This window comes from Hippopotamus amphibius, chromosome 15 (assembly GCF_030028045.1).
Source record: "Hippopotamus amphibius kiboko isolate mHipAmp2 chromosome 15, mHipAmp2.hap2, whole genome shotgun sequence".
In the NCBI taxonomy this organism is placed as follows: Eukaryota; Metazoa; Chordata; class Mammalia; order Artiodactyla; family Hippopotamidae; genus Hippopotamus; species Hippopotamus amphibius.
The window spans coordinates 21162158-21184176 of NC_080200.1; the positions used below are offsets into that span (position 1 = coordinate 21162158).

At 52.9% G+C, this 22019-nt stretch overlaps 1 protein-coding gene and 1 long non-coding RNA gene across 5 annotated transcripts in view; one reads left to right on the forward strand and one right to left on the reverse strand.

Moving 5' to 3' along the window:
* Positions 1-22019, forward strand: part of LOC130836685 (uncharacterized) — an 80091-nt gene that overhangs the window by 19774 nt on the left and 38298 nt on the right. The window contains exon 3 of the long non-coding RNA XR_009049211.1: positions 4298-4477. This is a non-coding gene — a long non-coding RNA (uncharacterized LOC130836685). The remainder of the gene's footprint in view (positions 1-4297; positions 4478-22019) is intronic.
* Positions 376-16733, reverse strand: LOC130836672 (H-2 class I histocompatibility antigen, Q10 alpha chain-like). Of its 4 annotated transcripts, XM_057709096.1 has the most exons (8): positions 16515-16733; positions 12608-12715; positions 6760-7020; positions 5624-5899; positions 3191-3466; positions 2979-3077; positions 2627-2659; positions 376-2380 (listed from the first exon to the last, which is right to left on the reverse strand). In XM_057709096.1, the coding sequence occupies exons 1-8, from the start codon at positions 16693-16695 to the stop codon at positions 2316-2318; spliced, it is 1299 nt and encodes a 432-aa protein (XP_057565079.1). In that variant the 5' UTR covers positions 16696-16733; the 3' UTR covers positions 376-2315. The 4 variants fall into 4 exon arrangements, with proteins under 4 accessions (XP_057565079.1, XP_057565081.1, XP_057565080.1 ...); XM_057709098.1 differs by lacking the exon at positions 12608-12715; XM_057709097.1 differs by lacking the exon at positions 2979-3077.

Below are 22019 nucleotides of genomic sequence, written 5' to 3' on the forward strand. Positions count from 1 at the left end.
ATCAAAGGAGCCATGCAGATTGCCAGTCTAAGGTCTACACGTGGCTGGACAGGACCAAAGCTGGGGGTGGAGTGGGTCTGGGGAGGAGCCTGAAGCCTTGGGGGTATGTGTGGGGTACAGAAAGGTGACACAGCTGTACCAATTCAGAGAGAATGACTGGCTAGAAGCCTTCTCCAATCTGCTTCTCCCCAAACACACTCTGCTTCCACCCCTTCCCCAGGGATGGAGAATATTCCCCTTCTGCTCAGGAGGCCCTAAGTGCCTCCAGGGCTGAGGGAGCCTTGACGGTCCACCTGGGCACTTGTGCCTCCCATCGGTCGGGGCCAGACCCACCCTGTGCCCTAACTTGTCTCACCATATAGTCAGACAACTCAAAATATAAAACATGTTTATTTCCACAAAACCTTATTAATACAGGTCCACAATCCCTTACCCGAAACCCTTAGAGCCAGATGTATTTCAGAATTTTGAATTCTTTGGGCTTTAGAAAGGTACCAAGGTGTGGAGGCTGAATATTACGTAGCACTACTGAAGGGGTCTGGGATGACACCCCATAATCCCCCACATCAGCATTTCTGTGGAAAATTGCGAAAAGGCACACTACGGGAAGTAAACAAAGAGTATGAATAACCTCACTTCACTCTGGGGCTGATTTTGTTTGTTTGTTTTTTGCTTTTCTCCTGCCCCTCTCCCACGACAGGCTTTCATGACAGTTAGGAAGCAACTTCTGGCTTTTAGAGTTGGTTTTTTTTTTTTGGATTTCAGAATTGCAGATAAGGGATTGCAGACCTGTACTTACTCGCCCATTTACAGAACAGCATGAGTTATGGAGGCTTTTGGTGCAGTGGTGAGGTGCCCAGGCTGCAGCCAGACTGCCTGGCCTCACATCCCAGCCCTGCCATGAACCAGCTGTGGGACCTTGAGCCTCAGTTTCCTCACCTGTAGCACAGGAGTATGAATTTCCCTGCACAGGTGTGCTTTGAAGATTAAACAGCTTATACAGTAAAGTGCTTAGAACCATGCTTAGGATGTGGTTCGCACAGCATATACAGAACATGAGAACATCACTGAGAAAGACAGACATTTAAGACACGTGTTCAGTACAGTCTGATAATTACGAGCTCACGGCTGAGGTCTTGCAGGTCACCGGGGCAGGCTGAATCTTTTTCTAGTATCACAATTGTTCACATCCTTGGGCTCAGAGCCTCCCAGGGCTGCAGACACGGAGGTTTCAAAAGTCTGCACAGGAAGCTCTGTCACACCTTGGGGTCAGCTGAAGGGGAGGCAGAGGGTGCCCTGGGAGGGGTCTGGCCCCGTGTTCTTTATGACGGTGGAGCGCTCCCTCTCTCTGCCAGGGCTCTGGAGTCCCAGCCCCTAGCACATCAAATGGCTCCACTGAAAATGCAAAGGTGAGGTTGGGCCTTCTCCAGACATATCCTTCACAAGCATTTCCACAGGACACAGTGAAAAGGGGTCTTTCCCTTATTGTAAAGGTAACACGTGCTTATTGTAAAAATTCAAACCATTCAAAAGGACAGGAAATAATGGAAAATGAGGCCTGTGTTGTTTCTCATCCTCCAGCTGCCCGGGACCAACGAACAGGGCCCCAGGCACCTGTCTCTCTCAGCTTCTCCTCATATACACAAGGTACCCACACACCACCATACACTCACCCTCACACACATCCCGTATATCCTCTCACCCTCACACTTACACACCCACACACCCTCACCCTCACATACACACGCACCCACCCTTACCACCTCCCCTACGCCCTCACAGCCCCGACACGCTAATCTTTACAAAAGGGGGTTATACACACATAGAAGGACACACTTGTAAGGAGGCAGGCATCCAGCCATCTCTTCCCGATGCTGGCGGACGCACGCAGGACGCTGCCCCTGTAACTCTGCCTGTTGTTCTGCCTCTTCCCTGCCTGCCCAGACCCTTGGTCTTCACGTCGGGGACGTGGGAATGAGAACAACATCGCCAAACTCACAGGGCGCCTGAGAGGCTCCGGTGGGATTTACACTTAACATGAAATCGTTTTGCAAACTGCCAAGTGTAAAAGGAGTTGAGGAATTACTACTGCCCTCCTCCCCACCCCCAAAACAGGAAATAATTACACCTTTAAAAGCACTTCAGGAAGATGGCAAAGCCATCTTAGTGGCACAGACTGCTTATAACAAGGCTGATGGGGGTGAGGAGGGCTCAGTTTGGGGGCAGGGTGGGCCCTGCACAGTCAGATTTCATACCAGCCAGCCAGTGCAAACACCTCACAAAACATCTCCTTGATCTGTGATGGTGAACTTCTGTCAGCAGATGGACTGAGCAGGCCCTGCTCTTGCTGCGCTCTGGGAATCATGGGGGTCCTCTCCACCTGCAGGGAGAAAGAAGGGAGGTGACCCCAGCCGGGTCCCCAGCCCTCCCCCAAACCTGGGTGGTGGCTCCCTGCGGTGCTCCCTACCCCCTCCGCCCGGCTGCAGGGTGGTGGGATGGGGCAGGAGGCTGAGGCCGGGGAAAGCACCCACCCCATGTCCCGCCCCCATCCTGAGTCTAAGGCATCTCGGCCATGCTTAGGAACACCTGGGGCTTCCTCTCCCCATCCGGTCCATCCCACAATTACCTGGGGCTTGCGTGTAAGATTTCTTTTTCCTGGCTGTGGAGAAAAAGAACATAAGAGATGAGGTGGGTGGTGGGTCCCCACATTCCCCCTCCCCCTCTGGGCCCTTTCCAAAGTCAGGCCCAGTGTTCTCCCCTGACTGTGGGATGCACAGGGTCCTCAGGATGGTGTGCAGCTGTGGGGTGGGTGCGCCTGGGCTTTTCCATGGCGGGGAGGACAGGGGCAGGACCTCAGCAGTACCTGCTGCTCCCCAGGAGGGAACAGCTCTAGCCACAGGGATAGGAACACAGCATTCTTCCCTAGAGGACTGGACCAGCCAGAGGGCCTCTCACTCCTTTGTTTCTTTCCCACCTACCTTGAAGGTACTTGGTTAAGATCACAGCACCACCAACCACCAGCAAAACCAGGATGGGAGAGAGAACCTTGGCAATAAGTCCATGATAAGAGGGCGATTCTAAGAAAGATGGAAAAAAGGGGGCCCCCCCCAGACCATGAGAATGTTTCCAGGTCCCCTGAGACCCTCTCCTGCCCCTCCACACCCCCTCCCAGCCAAGCCCAGCTCCTCACCCCAGGACACGATGAGCGTGTGGTTCAGGCTGGAGTGCTGCACATGGCAGGTGTACTGGGTCTCCTCCCCAGCTGGCACCTGCACGGCCATCCACGTCTGATAGGTGCCGTCCCCACTGGGGCGTGTCTCCACATACAGAGGCTTTCGAGTCAGCTTCTTCTCGCCCAGCCACCAGCTCAGTGAGATGTCTTGTGGGTAGAAGCCCAGGGCCCAGCACCTCAGGGTGGTGCCCCCGTCCTCGGCCGAGTGCTTTGTCACCCGCACTGTGGGGGGCTCTGCAGGGAGAGGTGGAGGGAGGAAGGCTGGTGAGTGGCTGCTCTCTTCCCATCCCTCACGCTTAATCCTGGGCCCCTCCAGCATCTTCCAGGCTGGAGGACAAGGAAATGGGGACAGGGTCTCTCTCCAGGGGAGGCACCCAATTCCTGCTGTAGGCAGGGACGACCCATTGCCAACCATTCCAAAGGGGTACTGTCCTGGCTATTGCCATGAGGGGGAGATGAATTCCTGCCCCCAACCTCCAAGGAGGGTCCTGGGCCGGTCTGTTGGGTCCTAGACTGACACTCCCCCTTCTTCCTGCAGAGACCCTAGGGCTCTCTCAGAGACTTTACATACATCCTCCACGACCTCCTGCATACAGCAGGTGCCTAACAAGAGGTTGTTAAAGGAGGGCAAGAAGGATGACCCTTCTGTCACCCTGTAATGAGACTGGTTAGGAGTGTGGGCTCTGCAGCTGGGCCGCCTGGAAGCCCAGCCTGACTCCTGCCCACAGCCCCCTGCCGGCGCTTAGGGCCCGCCTTCACCATTCCTTCCTCTCAGAGCTGCGGTTCCAAATGACAGAATTCAGGGGTGACGGTTCATTTTCTGTATCGACTTCACTGGGCCACGGGATGCCCAAGCGTTCGGGCAAACGTCTCTCTGGGTGTGTGAGGGTGTTTCTGGGTGGGACACACATTTGAAGCAGTGGACTCAGTACAGCAGACTGCCTTCTGCCACGTGGGTGGGCCCATTCCCTGAGCTGAAGATGTGAACAGGACAAGGAGGCTGAGTAACGGGGAGCTCCTCCAGCCTGACTGCTGAGCTGGACACTGGTCTTTTCCTGCCCTCAGACTCAAATGGAAACAATGACTATTCTTGGGTCTCGAACCTTCCAGCATTCAGACTGGACTACACCACTGGTTCTCCCGGGTCTCAGGCCTTTGGTCTCAGACTGGAAGTGCAACATCGGCTCTCCTGGGTCTCCAGCTTGCCGACTGCAGATCTTGGAACTTCTCAGCCTCCACAGTCACGTGAGCCAATTCCTTAGAACACATCTCTCTCTTTCTCTCCCTGTGCATCCTGTTGGTTCTGTTTCTGTGGAGACTCCTGACAAATCTACCAGGTGAAGGACATAGGACGACACCTGGTGCTGAAGAGTAGTTCCACACTACTTATTTAATGCACACCACTATGGTGCTTTGGGGAGGGAGCAGCTATTATTACCATCCTCATTATAGTGATGAGGAAACTGAGGCACAGAGAGGGCAAGTAACTTGCCCAAGGTCACACAGCCAGCAAATCCTGGAGCTGGGATGCATATCTAGAGGCTAGGCTCCAGTGCCTGAGCTCTGAACCACCACGCTCTGATCTTATAATCACACCTTCTGCTTCTTGTGTTATCTGTCCTGTCCTCCCTTTGAGGATTAGCCTCCCCATTACCCCAGCTGATCCACATAGCACCATTCAGTTGCCAGACACCCATGATGTGCTGGGTTCTATGATTAGTCCCACCCCCTGGCAGCCTCCCTGACCACCACAGCCCATGAGGCTTTCACCCTTGGCATCCCAAGCGCCCACCTTCCCCCAGTGTCTATCCCAGCCCTTGTGTCTCCAGCCCTGCTGACTGGGGTCAGGAGAAGTTTGCGATGCACCTGGAGTCTGGGGAACAGGTTTAGCATGAGGGGTGTGAGGGAGGAGAGGGGCAAAGGGCTTCAGCTTCGCTGGCAGTCCCCAGTGGTCCAGGGAATGCTGAGGGATGCCATCCCCTGGGGCCTGGGGTCTGTTTCTCAAGGAGCAGAGCCACAGGATGTTAAACCCCAAAAGGACTTTATAAGCATCTAGTTTAACCCACTCGCTCTGTAGATGAAGAAAATGAGGCCTAGAGTAAGGGGGTTTATTCCCCAAGACCACACTGGGACAGGGGAGACTCCAGAACTCCCCACTCCACCTCACTTGGGGTGAAGGCCTGAGGTCTGGGCTTTCTTCTTTTTCTGTAGGAAAAAGCTGTTGGCTACCTGACCATCTTTCTGGGTCCCAGTGGGCTTGTCTGAGCCAGGGGGACACAGCCTGGGGACAGAGCCTGCTTCCTCACCCCCCAAAGGCTTCTCTGTCACCTAGGATGGTTCTTGAGAATGGGAGCATGGGGCCAATCTTCAATGCCACAGGCTGGGCCTTACCTCTCTGGCTGAATCTCTGGCCTCCCAGCTCCAGGTATCTGTGCAGGGAGCTGAGGCAGAGGCCTTCCAGGTAGGCCTTGTCGTACTCAGCGTAGCAGCGCTCTGTCTCCCACCAGCGCTTGGTCCGCACGGCCACGGGCTCAGCGGACACCCAGCTCAGAGTTTCCAGGTCGAGGGACAGGTGGTCCTGCCCGTCGAAGCCAAACTGCCAAAAGCCGTTGGAGCGGCCGTCTTCCCGGACCTCACAGCCGAACATGCGCTGTGCACTGTGCACACCTGTGTGTGTAGGTGAGAAGGTGGCCGTTAGTGGGGGCTGAAGGGCTGAGTCCCTGAGAGCCATGGAGAAGCCCACCACCCGCAGGCACCTCCAAAGAGTGGGGAGACAGAATGTCAGCATTTTGAAAAGTTCTCCCAAGTCATTTTCATACACAGCCTGGGCTGAGTAACCTGCTGGGCCTCTCATGTGGGACAGACACTCGAGTTCATAATTAGACACCCCCTTATTTCGTATCCCACACTACTTATGTGTGTAAAATGTCCTCAATGGTAAGACTACAAAACACCATACCTCTCCTGGGGGCCCTGGCCTGATGCACAGCCCTTCCCAGTCTCAGTCTTTTATATCTACTGAGCTCTCTGGGGACCTGAGGCTTTTAGTCTGGTCACTTGGGTGTCCGGCACAGAGCATGGGGGTGTCATGTGAACACACTGTGCTCCATAAGCACTTTATTCAGAATTTGCAGCAGCCTTGGTGGTGGGTGTGAGCTCGCTGTTGCTGAGACAGGGAAGCTGAGATGGCATCTGAGGACCTGGGGTGGGGGGCGTGATTTGAGGGTGGTGGGTGAGGCAAGGAAAAGACTCTCCCAGTCCGCTGCAGTCCAGGACCCTGGGGAACCGAGGGGAAGGCATCATGGGCCCTCAGCTCCTGTGGATGCTTTGCTGCACTGGCCTGCGGGCTGGCTGCCGAAGCCACGACTGGTTCTGAGGCCCTGAGGCCCCTGCTCGGCTGTGGGGGAAGGAGACTGAGAAGAGCCAAGTATCAGAAGCTTGCCGCACACCCCCTGACAGGCACGGCTGCCTGGAGGGTCAGTGTGCAGAGTATGAAGGAAGGAGAACGGGGAGTCTGCCCAACGCACCGCCGCTGTGGTTGTGGTAGCCCATCACTGTCCACAGCTCCACCTCCTGCACCGCCGCCCAGAACCTCTGCTTCTCGGTCTCCACCTCCCAGTACTGGGCATCCAGTGGCGTCATCCACGGGGCCTGGGGCTCGGCCCTGTCCACACGTGAGTCGTATCGGATGAAGGGCTGGTCGTCCACGTAGCCAACAGCCAGAAACCTAGGGAGGCTCGGGCCTGGCTCTGATAGGGCCAGGTAGTAGTAGTGGAGAGAGTGCGTCCCTGTGGAAACACAAACTGGTCTCAGGCTCACGTGGGACGCCAGGGTCTGCACCCGGGGTCAGCGTGCTGGGTGGGGTCTGCAGTGGAAACGAACCCAGAGAATTTGTTATCAGCAAGAGCAAGAACTGGGAATTTCAGTGGAAAAAATAAGGGCATCCAAAGGGTTTAAATATAGATAGAATCGGTCAAACACTGAGACCAAAGTTCACGCACTAAGGCTTACAGACTTTATTCCCAGAAAGCGTCTCAGCTCCTCACTCAGGGCCTACTTGCTCATACTCATCTCTAATGTGTGATTGTCTGGTTTCCCCCTTCGCAATGAAAAAGGGTGTGATTTTTTAAGGGTTGGTTGTTTGGAAGCTTAATTTATGTGGAATTATTCATTGCCCAGACATGCCCGAGAAAGGCTGGCCATCATTCTTAGTTTGAGCCATTGCTGCCAAGTGGGTGGCATCTTGACTCTGTTCCTCACTCCCTCCTGCTCCCACAGCAGAATTACTAGTCTATCTCTTTTCACTTTGAGTCCAAATGCTGCCTCTCTACTATGTCTCCAAAAGCATCAACTCGTCAATTTAACTTGGTGCCAGAGATGAAACCTACTTAGCAGCCAGTCCTGACTCCACCTATTAAAACAGATGCTGTATCTTAAAAAACTCAGTCCACATTTCTCAGGGATATCCCTGGCATACTCTCTTACCTAATTTTTAAAAAAACTTTTTGCTCAGAAGCCTGATGTCCCTCAGAGGGGTCTCAATAGTGTCCTGTGATCCCTGTGAAACTGTGGACACCATGAGGGTGGGCAAGACATCTGACTGTGTCACTGCTGTTTCCCTGGGACCTAGCAGCACAGCTGGCACACAGTGAGCACTTACTTCTGGCATTTGTTTAATTGGACAAAAAACAAGAACATGAATGGCGGGATTTCCCTGGCGGCGCAGTGATTAAGAATCCGCCTGCCAACGTGCAGGACATGGGTTTGATCCCTGGTCAGGGAAGATCCCAGGGACCGCAGAGCAACTAAGCCTGTGTGTCACAACTTCTGAGCCCACATGTTGCAACTACTGAAGCCCGTGTGCCTGGGGAGAAGCCACTGCAATGAGAAACCCGCACACTGCAATGAAGAGTAGCCCCCACTTGTCACAACTAGAGAAAGCCTGCGTGCAGCAAATACCCCACGCAGCACCCCCCCAAAAAAAGGAAAAAGAACATGAATGGCAGTGATAATAATCACAGCTGCCATTCATTTTTGCAGTGACCACTGTGTGCCTGCACTGATTTAACTGTTCCTCATTCACTGTCTCAGTTGATCCTTACAATAAACGTAAGATGTCAGTGTGATTGGCCCCATTTTACAGATAAGCGAACCAAGGCCTGGGGACTGCAGTGGGGTGGGGGTGGGGGAGGCAAGTGTAGCACTCGAAGGCATGCCTTAAAAAGAGGGCAGTGCAATTCTCTCCCCAGGGCTTGCTGCTTTTCTCTAAGCTGAGGAAAGAGGTGTTTTCTTCTCACAGCTGGAGAAACTTCCTCATGGGAGGAAAGAGGGGTCAATGTTAAGACTGTTTGATGAAGGGTTAACATTGGGTCTGGGCTGGTGTGGGCCTCTAGGGAAATGACTGGAGTCTCTCTCACGGTGCTGCTTCCTTGCACACCATTGAGTTAAGATCAGTGTGGGGTACTCCTGGGCTGGCAGCTGTGAACGGGCACAAAGGCGCTGGGGAGAACAGAGGCTACGGTTTCTCTGTGTCAAGGTGACCCACCCCTCCTTGGCTCTGATCTGCAGCAGCTCTACCTGCCCTGGAAGTGAGGGAGGGCAAAGATCCTGTGTGTTTGGGTAGCTGCTGGCCTCCAGGGTGGTGAGGAAGCCATGCAAGCTGGGCTTCCTGTCCTGCCTCCCTCTCCACAGCTCAGGAAGCATAGTGTGGTAGCCTGGGTAATGGCCCCCAAAGATATCCCTGGAACTTTGAATGTTACCTTACATGGTAACAGTTTTGCAAATTAAATTAAGGATCTTAGATGGAGAGATTATCCTGGCTTGTCTAGGCAGGACCTAACTGTGTCCTTAGAAAAGGGAGGCAGAGGGAGAGTCCATGACTGTCCTAGGAGAAGGTTATGTAAAGATGGAGCAGAGGAAGACGCAGGAAGGCATCATGTGCCAAACAAAACAGCTCTAGAAGCTGGAAAAGGCAAGAAAACAGATTCTGCCTTACAGCCTCTTAAGGGAGCTGGCCCTGCCAACACCTTGATTTCAGCCCAGTGAAACCCAGTTTGGACTTCTGACTTCCAGAACTGTAAGAGAATAAATGTGTAGCCTTAAGCCACCAAGTTGTGGTCATCTGTTACAGCAGCTACAGGAAACAAATACACATAGTATCAGACTAAAGCCCATTAGGTCCTGTGAGTTTGGTGGCCAGTTAAAACCTGAAGGACATAGCTGCTGTTGCCCTGAGACAGAGAGAGAGCGAGAGGGAGTGAGGGAGGGAGTGCACGCATGCAAGTGAGTGTGCACAGTTTGGGAGCAAGGACATCCCCTGAAAGCTGTGCTGAGGCTCAGGGGACACAGAAGTGGGGGCCCAGGGACCCTGGTGTACCCACCACCTAAGCAAAGAGGCCGCAAAAGGGCTGATGTTCTCTTCCCCAGGTTGGAAAATGTGGGAAAAAGCAAGTGATTCTGAGGTCAGGCCTAGTGCAACACACCAGGGAAAGGGAGCAACATACACCTGGTTGTTCTGTTAGGACAGATGCACGATCCTGCTTCCTATGTAATGTTACTATTTATTAATGTCAGCTGCTTTAGTGGCCAGTTATTTTTGGTTTAAATGAAGGGAAGTCTTCCCTGGTGGTGCAGTGGTTAAGAATCCTCCTGCCAGCACAGGGGACACGGGTTTGATCCCTGGTCCAGGAAGGTCCCAAGTGCCACAACTACTGAGCCCGCATGCTGCAACTACTGAAGCCTGCACACCTAGAGCCCATGCTCCACAATAGAAGCCACTTCAATGAGAAGCCCACACACCGCAATGAAGACTTGCCCCTGCTCACTGCAATTAGAGAAAGCCTGCGTGCAGCAACACAGACCCCAAGCAGCCAAAACAATAAATAAATTTCTTTAAATGTATATAGTTCTCATTCCCTAAGGATGCTTCAGTTATTTCAACTGATTCCTCTGTCTTCATAAAGTTCTACAGATGTAAAAACTAAAAATAAAAGCCTCCTGATTATTCATAGCACTGACACTACAGCCCAGCCCACTCTAAGGCACACAACGTCTTCCAGGGGGAAAATATGAAACTATCAGAAACAAGTCAGAATATCACAAACACTTTCAGTCATCTGTATAAATTGTAAAACATGTTATTATTTTACTTATTCCCTGTTTCAAATTTTCATAGATAGAAAATTAAAGCCTTTTACTACCATAGCCAAAAAAAAAAAAAAATGAAGGGAAGTCTACCTATCTATCTATTTAAATTTACAAAACACTTTTAAAGCACTTAGGTCACCCTCATAATAACTTATCAGGCAGGTACTATTGTACCTATCCATGACAGATGGGGAAACTGAGCCACAGAGAGGCAAAGCCACCTGCAAAGCTCTCACCAGTAGTGAAAAACAGGGCCAGACTGCACACCCTGATTCTCAAGGTGACCCTTGGCTTGCATCCATCCTTTAGTGAACACACTTCTGGGTGACATTGCGTGGCTGGGGACACATGAGAAGGCCCCTCCCCATGGCATCTGTCCACTCTCTGCCCTCCCAAGACACCATCCTGGCAGCGATTTAAGATGGCTCAGCTCTGCTCATCCTGGTCATACGGCCCAGCAGGGCCTACTCTGCTGCCCACTTAGTGAGTACTTTCTGAGCACCTACCATTTGGCTCTGTCCGAGGCCTTGGGGATGCTGGGATAACCCAAAGAGCCCCAAGTGCCTGCTCTCAGGAAGCTTACATGAATGTATGGTAGGCTGGATAGTGATAGGTGTGGAGGGAAAAAAATAAAGCAGAGATAATACAAAATGTTAGGGGAGGAGTTGAAAATTTTAGATAGAATGGGCAGGGAAGGCCTCCCCCAAAAGGAAATTCTTAAAGACTTTAGGGAACCAGCCATGTAAAGATCTGGGAGATAGCCTTCCAGGTCTGCGGAAGGGAAAGTCAGTACAAAGGTCCTGAGGCAGGAGTGTGCTTGGGGTGTTCTGAGGCTGCTGCAAGAATGCAGGGGAAAAATAAAATGGTGGTGTGATTCAGTGTAGTAGATGTAGGGGTGAAAGAAGGGGCTGAATTCCGAATCCTTCCCAGGCTTGTCCAGATGGTGTCTGGAATGGCCTGGATATAGCCCTCTGGCCTAGCCCTCCCTGCCGTGAGGGCTCTGGTTCCTGGCATCTGTTCTGCCCTGGACTGCTTCACCATGGCCTACATCCTGGCATCTGGTACCCATCCTGGGAGTCGGGGACCTGTTTTTAGGGCAAGTTCATGACTGTGGCCCCCTCGGCTGACTTCCAGGTACTGCCTCCCATGTACCCAGGGAGAGACCTCTCATCCCTTCCTCCCTGAAAATCCCACTGCTCTCTGCTCTGCCTCCCAGATGGTCTTGAGAGCCCAGCCTGCTCTCTGCAGGGACTCACAGCCTGCCTGTTCAGTCTCAGCTGGGAGTAGACTCCCACTTGCTACCTGGACCCAGGAGGGATAATCATGCCTTGGGCTGCAGCCCCGATGGAGGCCAAGGAAGTGGAAGAGGCCATCTCCTGGCTTTGGAGGTGATACCACCTGCCACGCTGGGGTGAGTGCCAGGCACTACGGGACCATGGTGAAAGGAAGTGGGGCCCACATGGCAGGCGACCAGGGGGATCTGCTCCTGCTGCGACATGGCCACAGGAAGTTGCCACTTGCCCACTGTTGCTTCAGGGCCTGTCTGTATCACCAGCTTCTCACCCCCTGGCCCCCTCCACTGCCACTTCCTAGTCACGGGGCCAGGTGGCCAGCCTCCAACAAGGAGCAGTCCTGCCTCCCTTTAAGCCCAGTGTCCTTCTTCCTCTGACTGTGCTGGTGGAGGGAGGAGCCCAGCCCCTTCCCCACCCTGCCCAGGAGACTTTTTTGCATCTGCCCTACCCCCTCTATAATCCATGTAGCACTGCCAGTCCCTAGCTGCGTGGCCTTGAGGAAGTTATCTCACAGCTCCAGGCCTTGGTTTCCTCATCTGTAAGTGGGCACAATGAACTGACCTGCTCCCCAGTGCTAGAGCATTCAGTGAGATAACAAACATAAGGAAGGTGTACAGGCAAGGAGACATCATCTCAGTCTTCATCCTTTCCTATTCTAAAAGGGGAGAGGGCATGGCAAGGAGAGAGCTGGAGTCAGGGGTGGGGGTTGGGCTGTGGGGAAAGATGCCTGAGTGAGGGGCCAGCTCTGTGGAGGCCAGGCCTCAGCCCCTGCGACACCCTCCAGAGGCTCTGGCCTCTGGGTCCCCTACCCTGGCAGCGTCCCCCCACCCCAAGACAGTCTACCACATTTCCAGACTGCGGACATGGCCTCCTGCAGGCTGGGGGCTCCCGGCCTCCACCATCCCACCCCTTGTTCAGCAGGCAGACAGGGTCTTACCTCTAGGCCATGGCGTCTCCTCCAACTTCAGGTGTGCCAGTTCTGCCATCACCTCCTTTGCCCTGGCAGCCGGGCCATCAGCCACCAAGGGCAGCCCCCAGGGACTCTCTGCAAGGGGGGAATGGAAAAGGGAAGTATGGATCTCAAGGCATAAACATCTACACATCCTCGTGTTCACTGGGAGAGATGCTATGGAATGACAGTGAGAGGCACGTTGGAAGGGAAGAGCGCTGTGGGCCTTGCCCCGGGTGTGACTGGAAACTACCCCAGCGTGCAGGCACAAAGGCAACAGGGCTGATTTCTTGGTCTCGGTGCCAGGCGTGGTTCCCGAGCTTTACAAGTATTGATTCGTGGTGTTTTCACTGCATTCCTGTGAGGCAGGTCTTGATTGTTCCCGCTTAGAGAGGAGGGAAACCAGGACTTTGCGAGAGGGTCTCCATCTGGCTGCCCAACACCGCCCAGCAGCTTTGACCATCCTGCCATTGACATGGATGTAGTTGGTTTGGGGGTAAAGGAGGGCTGGACACTGGCAGGCATTGAAGCCTCCCAGGTGTTGCTCATGTGCTGCCAGGAGAGCCCATCCATTCCTGGCTCTGCCCTGCCCACCTGCTCAGCTGTGTCAGCCCTGACCTCTCCCCTTCAATATCACTCATTTCACAAACATCTGTTGGGCACCTACTACAAGCCAGGCACTGCGCCAGGTGGGGGGGGGGGGTGTGGGGACAGAGAGACAGGCAGAGCCCCAGGGAGCCCAGGTCTGGCAGGGTGGGGGACAATAGAGCAATTAAACAAGCAGGTCCAGTAAGGCCAGTGGGGGCTGACAAGCATTTGGGTGCAAGAGGTACCAGGTGTCAGGAACATCCTGGGGCAGGAGGGTGTTGAAGTCTGGGGTCTTATAGGCGAAAACTTGGAGGAGACCTCACCAGCTGTGAGTTACCAGGCAGTACGTGGTGAGGAGGGAAGAAAATTCTGGGCTAGTGCGTCTAATGTAGTTCCAGAACCTGCTGCATCAGCCTCACCTGGATGGGGAAATGCACATTCTTGGTCTCCAGCCCAGCCCTACTGAGTCTGAAGCTCTGGGGGTGGGGCCGAGCTTTCTGTAGTTCAACAAGCCCTCTGAGTGATTCTAAAGTTTGAGAAGTGCTCTAGGCAAAAGCACTAGCACATGGGAATGCGTGGAGTGAAAAAGTGTGGTGTGTTCAGGAAAACCAAGGTCAAGAGATGAGTCTGGGGAGGAAAGAAAGAGCTAGATTGCCTCTTTGTGCCTCAGTTTCCCCTTGAGGCCAAACTGCTGCAGGTCCAAAGGGCTAAGTTCAAGGGCAAGGTCTGGGCCAGAGAAAGGGTGTGGCTGTGGTCAGCATGGAGGGGACCCTGAACCCCTGGCTTAGATGAACCTGCGATGGAGTGCAGGAAAGGGGAGGCAGAGTAACAAGGGCCTGCAGAGTCACTGTCAGAGGAGGCCAGAAAGGGGGAGAGGGAGACCAGAAGCAGTCTCAGTGGTCATGACCCTTGAAGTTCTACAGGACTGGCCTCTGCAGTCCCTCCCTTAGCCTGTCCTTGATGCTGTTCCTGTCTCAGTACCAGCCAGGTGCCTGGGCCAGATACCCAAGAGTACATCCCTTATGCTGCTCTCACCCTCACCCCCTCAGGCCCTAATGCCAGCTTTGCTGTAGTAACCAGCTTTGTAATCATTTACGCTATTTAATCTGTCTCTCACAGTCTTGATCCCAAGGGTCACTGATTAATTCTGCCTTCTCCTCTCACCTGGCCGGGACTCCCTGCCTCAGCTTTTGCCTGAGGCAGCATGGGCTCCAGAGCCAGCCTGCTGGAATCCAAATCCTAACCAGCCATCAGACTCTGTGAGATCCTGGGTAGCCATTTAACCTCTCTGAGCCTCAGTTTCCCTATCTTTACCACGGGGATAATAACTGAATCCTAGTCATAGGGTGCTGTGAGGCGTAGAACTCCCTGCTGCATGACTCATGATATCTGCCCCTTGAAAGCCACTTCCTCATTCCTCACCTCCTGCAGGGAAAGCTTGGCATCCAGGAGTGTTTGTGAGGGGCCTGCCTGAGATGCCTGGCTACCTCCCCTCCATGTGCACACACCCAGGGTCACCCTGCATTCCTTCCCTCCTCTTTGGCTTGCGGACCTGTCCCCCTGGGCCAGCCTTGACCATTCCCCTCTCAAGGCTACAGGGTCTATGCACACACACCCATGACCATCCCTGCCATGCAGAACTGGAATCGCCTATGTGCCCCTGTTTCACCCCGGGGGAGAGCTGTAAACAGAAGGGTCCTCAGGGGCTGTATGAACCTGAGAACCAGCACTGGTTACAGTCTTGGTCCAGAGACACAGTGTAACCAGTCTCCGTTTTCAGGTTCAGAGCCCCACTCCCTGGGGTCCCTGTTCCAGGGACACTGGCCAAACTCTTTCCCGTCCCTGGCTCCATTCTCTCCACTGATCTCCTGCCCAGACATCCAAGCTGACTCTCTTTCAAGTGTTTCCCATGGGGAGCTGTGGGCTGAATCCTCCTGTAGGTACATCCTATTGTGTTCAGGAGCCTCAACTTGGAGGGAAAAAATAACCTCTTTATTTCACTAACCTCTAGGTGAAGTTTGGCCTTTCTCCATGCTGAATGGAAGCAGCAAAGCTCAGCAGGATTAGCAGAACCTGCGCTTTGACCCCGATAAAAGCCCCAGATGTTTTCGAATCACTAGACAGTTGTTGCAGACACCTGGAAATATGCTTTATCCTCACTTCTTCCAAATTCTGGGAATTGTTGCTTTTGCTTTCTTTAATGTGTTAACTTAGAAGCACATATATTACATAGCACAAATTTATATTTCTAGTTAAAAATTTTAATAGCTTTATAAAAACATAATTGGGTTCCTTTGGAATCCTATGTATTTCATTTCACGCATTAAAAACATTCTGAGACAGGGTCCAAGCACAAAAAAGGTTCACTACGATTCTGGATCCTAGTGCTGCCACCTAGCGTCATCTCTGAGCCCTATTTTAAATCTGTAAATTGTAAATTTCAGATAGTCTGAGAGCCGGAATGGCTTCTTGTACCTGAAGTCCTTAGTACAGAGCCTGGAATAAAGGACAGCAGCTATTATCACTGCCATAATGGGGGACTCTCCCCACCTGTGCTAATAAACTTCCAGGCATCTGTGCAGTCAGGGTGGGCGGTGCCCCGTGGGGGCGGTCGGGAATCCAGGGGGAGGTCCGGCCCTGCCTTTCTGCATGCAGAACGATAATTGGGAAAGGATGGAAATTCCCCGCCAGTTCAGAAAAATCCTGTTGCCCCGCCATCACCCGCCACCTCAACAAGGGGCTGCCCGGGCAACCCGAGAGAACCGCGCCAAGGAGCCAGGGAGACTATAGCGATGGGCCGGTGCCTCGCGGAGCTGCCAGGCAGAGACTGTGCAGGCCGCGCTCAGATTCCTGCCGGCACCGAGCGTCCCTAGGGCCTTCCTGGAGGACCCAGCCCTGGGAGCCGAGTGCGAGCGGCATCCTCCAGAGGGGCCCAGGGACCCCCAGGAAGCTGTGGCGTCGGCTCGGTCCCGGGCGAGGGAGGGTTTACCGCCAGCCCCCGCGCCCCGCCAGCCCCCGCGGGGTCCCCACCCTCCCGGGCTCATTCCGATCAGCGGGCTGCAACGGGAAGCGGCGAACAGGGGTCCGGCCTAGCCCGGGGCTCAGTGACCCCCGCGATCCTGGGTCAGCTCTGCAATTCACTATCCGTCCCCGCACCCTCAAAGCCGGAATGGCCTCCGCATTTTTGGTGGACCTCTCTCTAGCCTCCCCACAGGCGCTCGGCTGCGGGACGATTGGGGTTCTGCGCCTGCTCTCCCTCCTTGACTCCCCACCCCCCCAGCCCCACTCCCAGCCTCCGCCTGGATACCTGCCGCGCTCTCCGGCACCAGTCCCAACAGAAGCAGCAGCAGCAGCAGTGGTGATGGCGGCGGCGACCGCCAGTCCCGCACACTCCCGGGCCTCTGCGGCTGCCTGGTCGCCGGTCTCACGCGCCGCCCCAGGGCGCGGGTCCCCGGGGCGTCCATCTCCAGCTGTGGGGCCAGCGGCATGGTGCCGACGCCGGACGCCGGCCGAGCGCAGGACGCGTCCCTCGCCGGGTCCCAGGCGGACGAGCGCTCCGCGCCCCCGGGGCCGCCACAGCTGCGACCCCGCCGTAGCTGCGACCCCGCCCGGGCTCAGGTTCAGGCTCTGGCCCGGCTCCGGCTGCGGCTCCACCGCACGCACCCCTGGGGCCCTCCCGCAGCTCCTCGATGGCCCCCTCTGCTGGACCTTGGATGGAAAACAGGAAAGAAAACCCATCCTTTGCTAATTGTGCGATACAGCATCTGTGCTGCTTTACTGCTTCACGACACGGCACCAGGCGGTGAAGCTCACGTTACAGCCGTTTGGAAAGGCGGGCGGTGTCTGAGACAACTGTCATCTGATTCGAAAATACCTGTGGTTTGTGTTGAAGACCGAGGCTCCGGTCCTGCTAACTCCGCTGAGCTTTGCTCCCTCCTCTCATCACGGGAAGAATGGCTAAATTTCAGCGAGAAGTTAGTGAAAGTAAAAGTTATTTTCCCCATCGGGGTTCACTGACCCTCCGTAAATTCTGACCAGGGACTCCCATGTTCAGGATAACAGTTTTCAGCTGGACCTTTTCTGATATTTGAAAATTCGGAGGAAGGGCTTTGGTGATCCTGACTGGGGTGAGTGAGGGGAGGAATTGACATTTCAGAGGGCGGGGCCAGAAGGGCAGCCCTGTCCTGTCTGGTGACCACCACACTCATGGTGTCCTGCCAGGCGACCAGGAGAGGAGAAGGCAGGTTGTAATGAGTCTAGAACACAACGTTTGTTGAGTTTTAATATCGTCAAAAGGGCACATGGAGTGGAAAGAATAGAGGAAGATGGGCATCAGAAAATCTAGTTAATCAAATAAAAATAAGTATTTAAAGAAAAAAGCCTACAAAATTAATGTCTACATTATGATATGATTTTTTTTCCCACACGTGTTTTTGAACAGTGGAAGGGCGGAATCCCAACCACTGAACCGGGGGAATTCCCAATGATATTATATTCACACAGGTTGTGACATATGTGCAGATATTAGCATTGCAAAAATCAAGGAGAAAGTTATTTTTCTAGGTAAGCCAGGTTTATGTGGGGGGCCAAATCAAATAAAGCAACACAGTTAGTTTTGGTTTGTTTCAAGGTGTAAAGCAGGGCAAACAACTGGCCCTGGTTTTAGTACTGAGGGTTCTGCACCTCAGAAACTCCCTCAGTCCTGTGCAAACCAAGACAGTTGGCTATGGGACATTATGGGCCGACTCATGAGGAAGCAGGCAAGTGTCATTTTTGCTTCCATAGTACATACCGAATCTTTCAGGAAGGTAGCTGTGCTGCAGATGGAAGGGAGGTGGTACTTTGTGTTGTGGGGTACTTTACTGAGAGAGGCTCACTTTCCATATTGCTGTGTCACCCCCAGGGATGCACCAGATTGCCCACACTGCAAACTCATTCCGTCTGCATTTGTAGCTTTGATATTTACAGAAATTTTTCTGTTATGTGCCTATTTCATCATTATGGTTTTTTTTTTTGCCTCACGGTGTGGTTTGTGGGATCTTAGTTCCCTGACAACCAGGGATTGAGCCCACACTAAAAGCACAGAGTACTAACCTCTGGACTGCCAGGGAATTCCCGCATCATTATGTTTTGTAGATAGTCAAGCTAAACATTTAAATATTGAAAAACATGCTATTATTTTACATATTATAATTTAATTATTAATACTTTTTTGTTACAATTAGGGCATTATATTGATTCAATTTTTAATTCTATGGGTATATAGATTAAATCATCTTTGCATTTCTCTTCAGAAAGAAAAGCCTGTAACAAAATCTTTGTAATAAGGAGGCCTCTTCTGATGGGGCTCTGATATACACAAACACCCACCAGAGGTAAAACTCTCACAAGGCCATCCTCACCCAGCACCCCCATGGGAAGGGCTTTCTGAGAGGTCTGGGGACCCATCCAGGGACCCTGCTGTTGTCCTCGCTGCTTGCCCTGGGACAGGCAGTGTCTCTAGAGCTGCTCCTGAACCACTTCTACTTGCCTGGTTACATGGTCTTGGCCCAGACACACACTGGCCCATTCCCCTGGTGTCCCTGTTCCAGGGACCTTGGCCAAACTCTTCCCTGTCCCTGGCTCTATTCTCTCCACTGATCTCCTGCCCAGACATCCAGGGTGATTCCCCTTCAAATGCTTCCCATGGGGAGCTGAGGACTGAATCCTCCTGTAGGTGCCTCTGAGATGCTTGTAATCCCTGATCCCTTCCTCTGGGACAGCTCACCTTTCAGGGCTGAGGGCCAAGCAATGGAGCAAAATTCCAGGTACACTCCTAGAAGGATGGGAGGCTCACCATCAAAGTCAAGTTGTTAAAATCAGTTACCTTCTAGCTCAAGCAGTAAGCTGAAGACAAGTCAGTTAATAAGATAATCAACAACTCTGAAATCAGCAGTGTTAGCATGGACAACATTCATTACTTCCATGGAGTGAGACTGGGCCAGGATTTCTATGGCCAGGACTTCCACAGGCTTTTGCAGTATATATTGGCCCCTGCAGAGAGAACCCAGGAAACCTGGATCTCAGAGGACCTCATTTGATTGTATCAAACCCTTGTTGAAGGAATAAAGGACCACTTAAAAGCTGAGATGGAAAGCTGAATTTATTATGCGCTTACACATGGAGAGCTTATGAGTCTTTCTAAGCAAAGCTGAAGTGACTTCATGTAGGTTTGGGGGAAGCACAGTGCTCAGAGTTTGGGGGTTTTAAGAGCTGAGAGTGTTACTTTCATCTTGAGTGCTGGCTGATGTGCATCTGTGGCTGATTAGCTGACTTTCAGAACTGGGGTCACAGGGGCGAATTGTTACTGATCCAGTGATGACATAGGTTGAAAACAGGTTCTGATGCTTTCCTGTTACAATGGCTACATGGTAAGAGCCATGTGAGAGCTTTAAAATTCTCACCCTTCACAACCTTTGGGTAAGCTTCATCTACCAATAAGAGGCTGCCTGACCAAGGTCTTTACTGCTCTGGCCTGAGAGCTTTGAGGGGAGGAGGAAGGAAGGAAGATGATACACAGCTCTCCTCCCCTGGGGGAGTGCTGGCTACCATCATTTAAGAGCAGGGAGGAACCACAAAGTGCTCTCAACTAGAGCCCTTGCCCTCTCTCACACATCCCCCACCTTCCAAGGTCTGTTTAGCTCACCTTTAGAGAGAGATGAGGCAAGAGAAGAAATACTAAATGTTGGGCAGGTCTACAGTCTGAAGGGACACTGGAGTATGTGTGGGGGTAGAAGGAGAGAGGAGTGGAAGTGGATGAGGGCTCCCAGCCAGTGAGGATGTGAAGCTAAAGTGACTGTGGTCCTGGCAACCTTATCCTGAGAAACCTGCTTTATGACAGCAAACCCATGAAGGGGGTGCTAATGGAGGGGAAGAGGGCTGCAGGTGGGATGTGGGGTGCTGGAGCTTCCTGCCAGAGGGTCTTTCCATCCACACCTTGGACCAGGAGGCGCCGCATGGGGTACCAAGCTTTGATTAGGTCTTTGATCCCTTCCAGGAAGAGAGGGGGGCATTCCCTGTCCCTGTGCCCCTCCTGGTTTCTGGGGGCAAACCCCGAGCAGGGGATGTTTGCACCCCAGGGCTTCTGCTGTGGGAACCCAGAGCACCTGGGTTTTCACACTCACCAGCACCCTCGCCTTGGAGCCCCAGACTTCTCTCTCTATGAGGTGAGGACCCCCACACACACCTGCTTGAACTCGGTGTGTTGTACTGCTGGTAAAATGACTCTTGTGTACATCTGATCTTTGAAGTTCTGGAAATTCACTAACCACAGAAGTAAACTGTAATCTACCAAGAGTTTAGCCAAGAGTTTTGCTTAGAAAATGTTACAAAAGACAAGGAAATGAAGGAAGGCTGATTGGCTGAGATGACTCACATTTGAGAGTGCAGGGTGCACAGCAGGCGTTCCATCGTTTGGAGTTTTTTCTTTTATTGGATTATAGCTGCTTTACAATGTTGTGTTAGCTTCTGTTGTACAACAAAGTGAATCAGCTATATGTATACATACATCCCCTCCCTCTTGGACCGCCCTCCCACCCCCCCTTACAAGTCCCAGGAGAAGACCTGAGTTAAGGCTGCTCTCTACTACCTGCCTCTGGCAACAGGATGGGAAATGCCGGAGGGTCTGGGACTCACATTGGAGGAGGCAGGTTGAAAGAGGCAGCATAGAGCCCAGCTGGGTTGGCAAAGTGTCCCATGTTTCTCTTCTTCCAGTCAAGGAGGTGTTTTGTAAACAAAAACATCTAGTTCATAAGTGAGACAAGGAGGTGCATTTGCACCTCCAGGGCAGGTCCTGGCAGCACCTCTCAGCTTGCTCTCCAGTCCACTGAGTTCTAGTCATCCAGAGACACAGCGTCATTTTGAAAGGAGACACAAGAAAAGTTCCTCACAGCCCCTCTTGAACACGCACACTGGCATTCAGGTAAACTCACATGTGTGCCCATACACCCAAGGGGGCAGGAGGTGCCCCAGAGAGCCCCTGTGTTCTGCTACGTCCGTTGACAACAATGATGTCACTCTACCAGTGAACAGTGTTTCACATCTTACTGAAGACTTTCAAAATTTCATGTGGTTTTTGTACCAGTGTGGAGGTGCATGCAATTTACCCCCGTCTTCCAAACGAAGAGATACAGATGTAGACAAGTGCCACCAGCTGTGGAATTAAGACTCGAGTGCCATATGCTCTTGCTCAAAGTTAACTTTTTCAAAATTAATTAATTTTCAGCCCTTCCTGTAGGAGGACAGCCTCTGCCCTAGGAGATGGTAAGGCCCTGGGGTGGGCACTGGGATGTCCTCAGCCTTGTATCCCCACGTGGAAGTGCTTCCACATTTGCTGAATGAGCTTTTGATATTATGGATGCATAGTCTCTAACCACTGGAGAAGCAGTGGGCCACACAGCTCGGCCATTGGCTCTACTGGGTGCTGCTTAAACACTGATGGCCACAACCCTGCTGTGATACCGGGTGGGACCATGGTCACGGTGAGCTGCTGGGATGAGAGGCCGGAGGGACAGGTACCTGAATGACCCACAGGCTTGCTCTGGTCCTTTAAGGACCTCTTCAGGAGGTAGACACACTTGTGCTCTGGCTCAGACTTTGCTTTTCAATGGCCACATTGCCTCCCTGGTGCACTCAGTGATGAGGGCGACATGATGGCAGCCATCAGTTTCTAAGTGATGTAGTTCTCCACACCAGAGCAAACTGGCAAATCCCATGGATGCTGCCATCAGCCGGGACCTTGAATCTGGCCATGAGCTGGAGCATGTGGACCCCT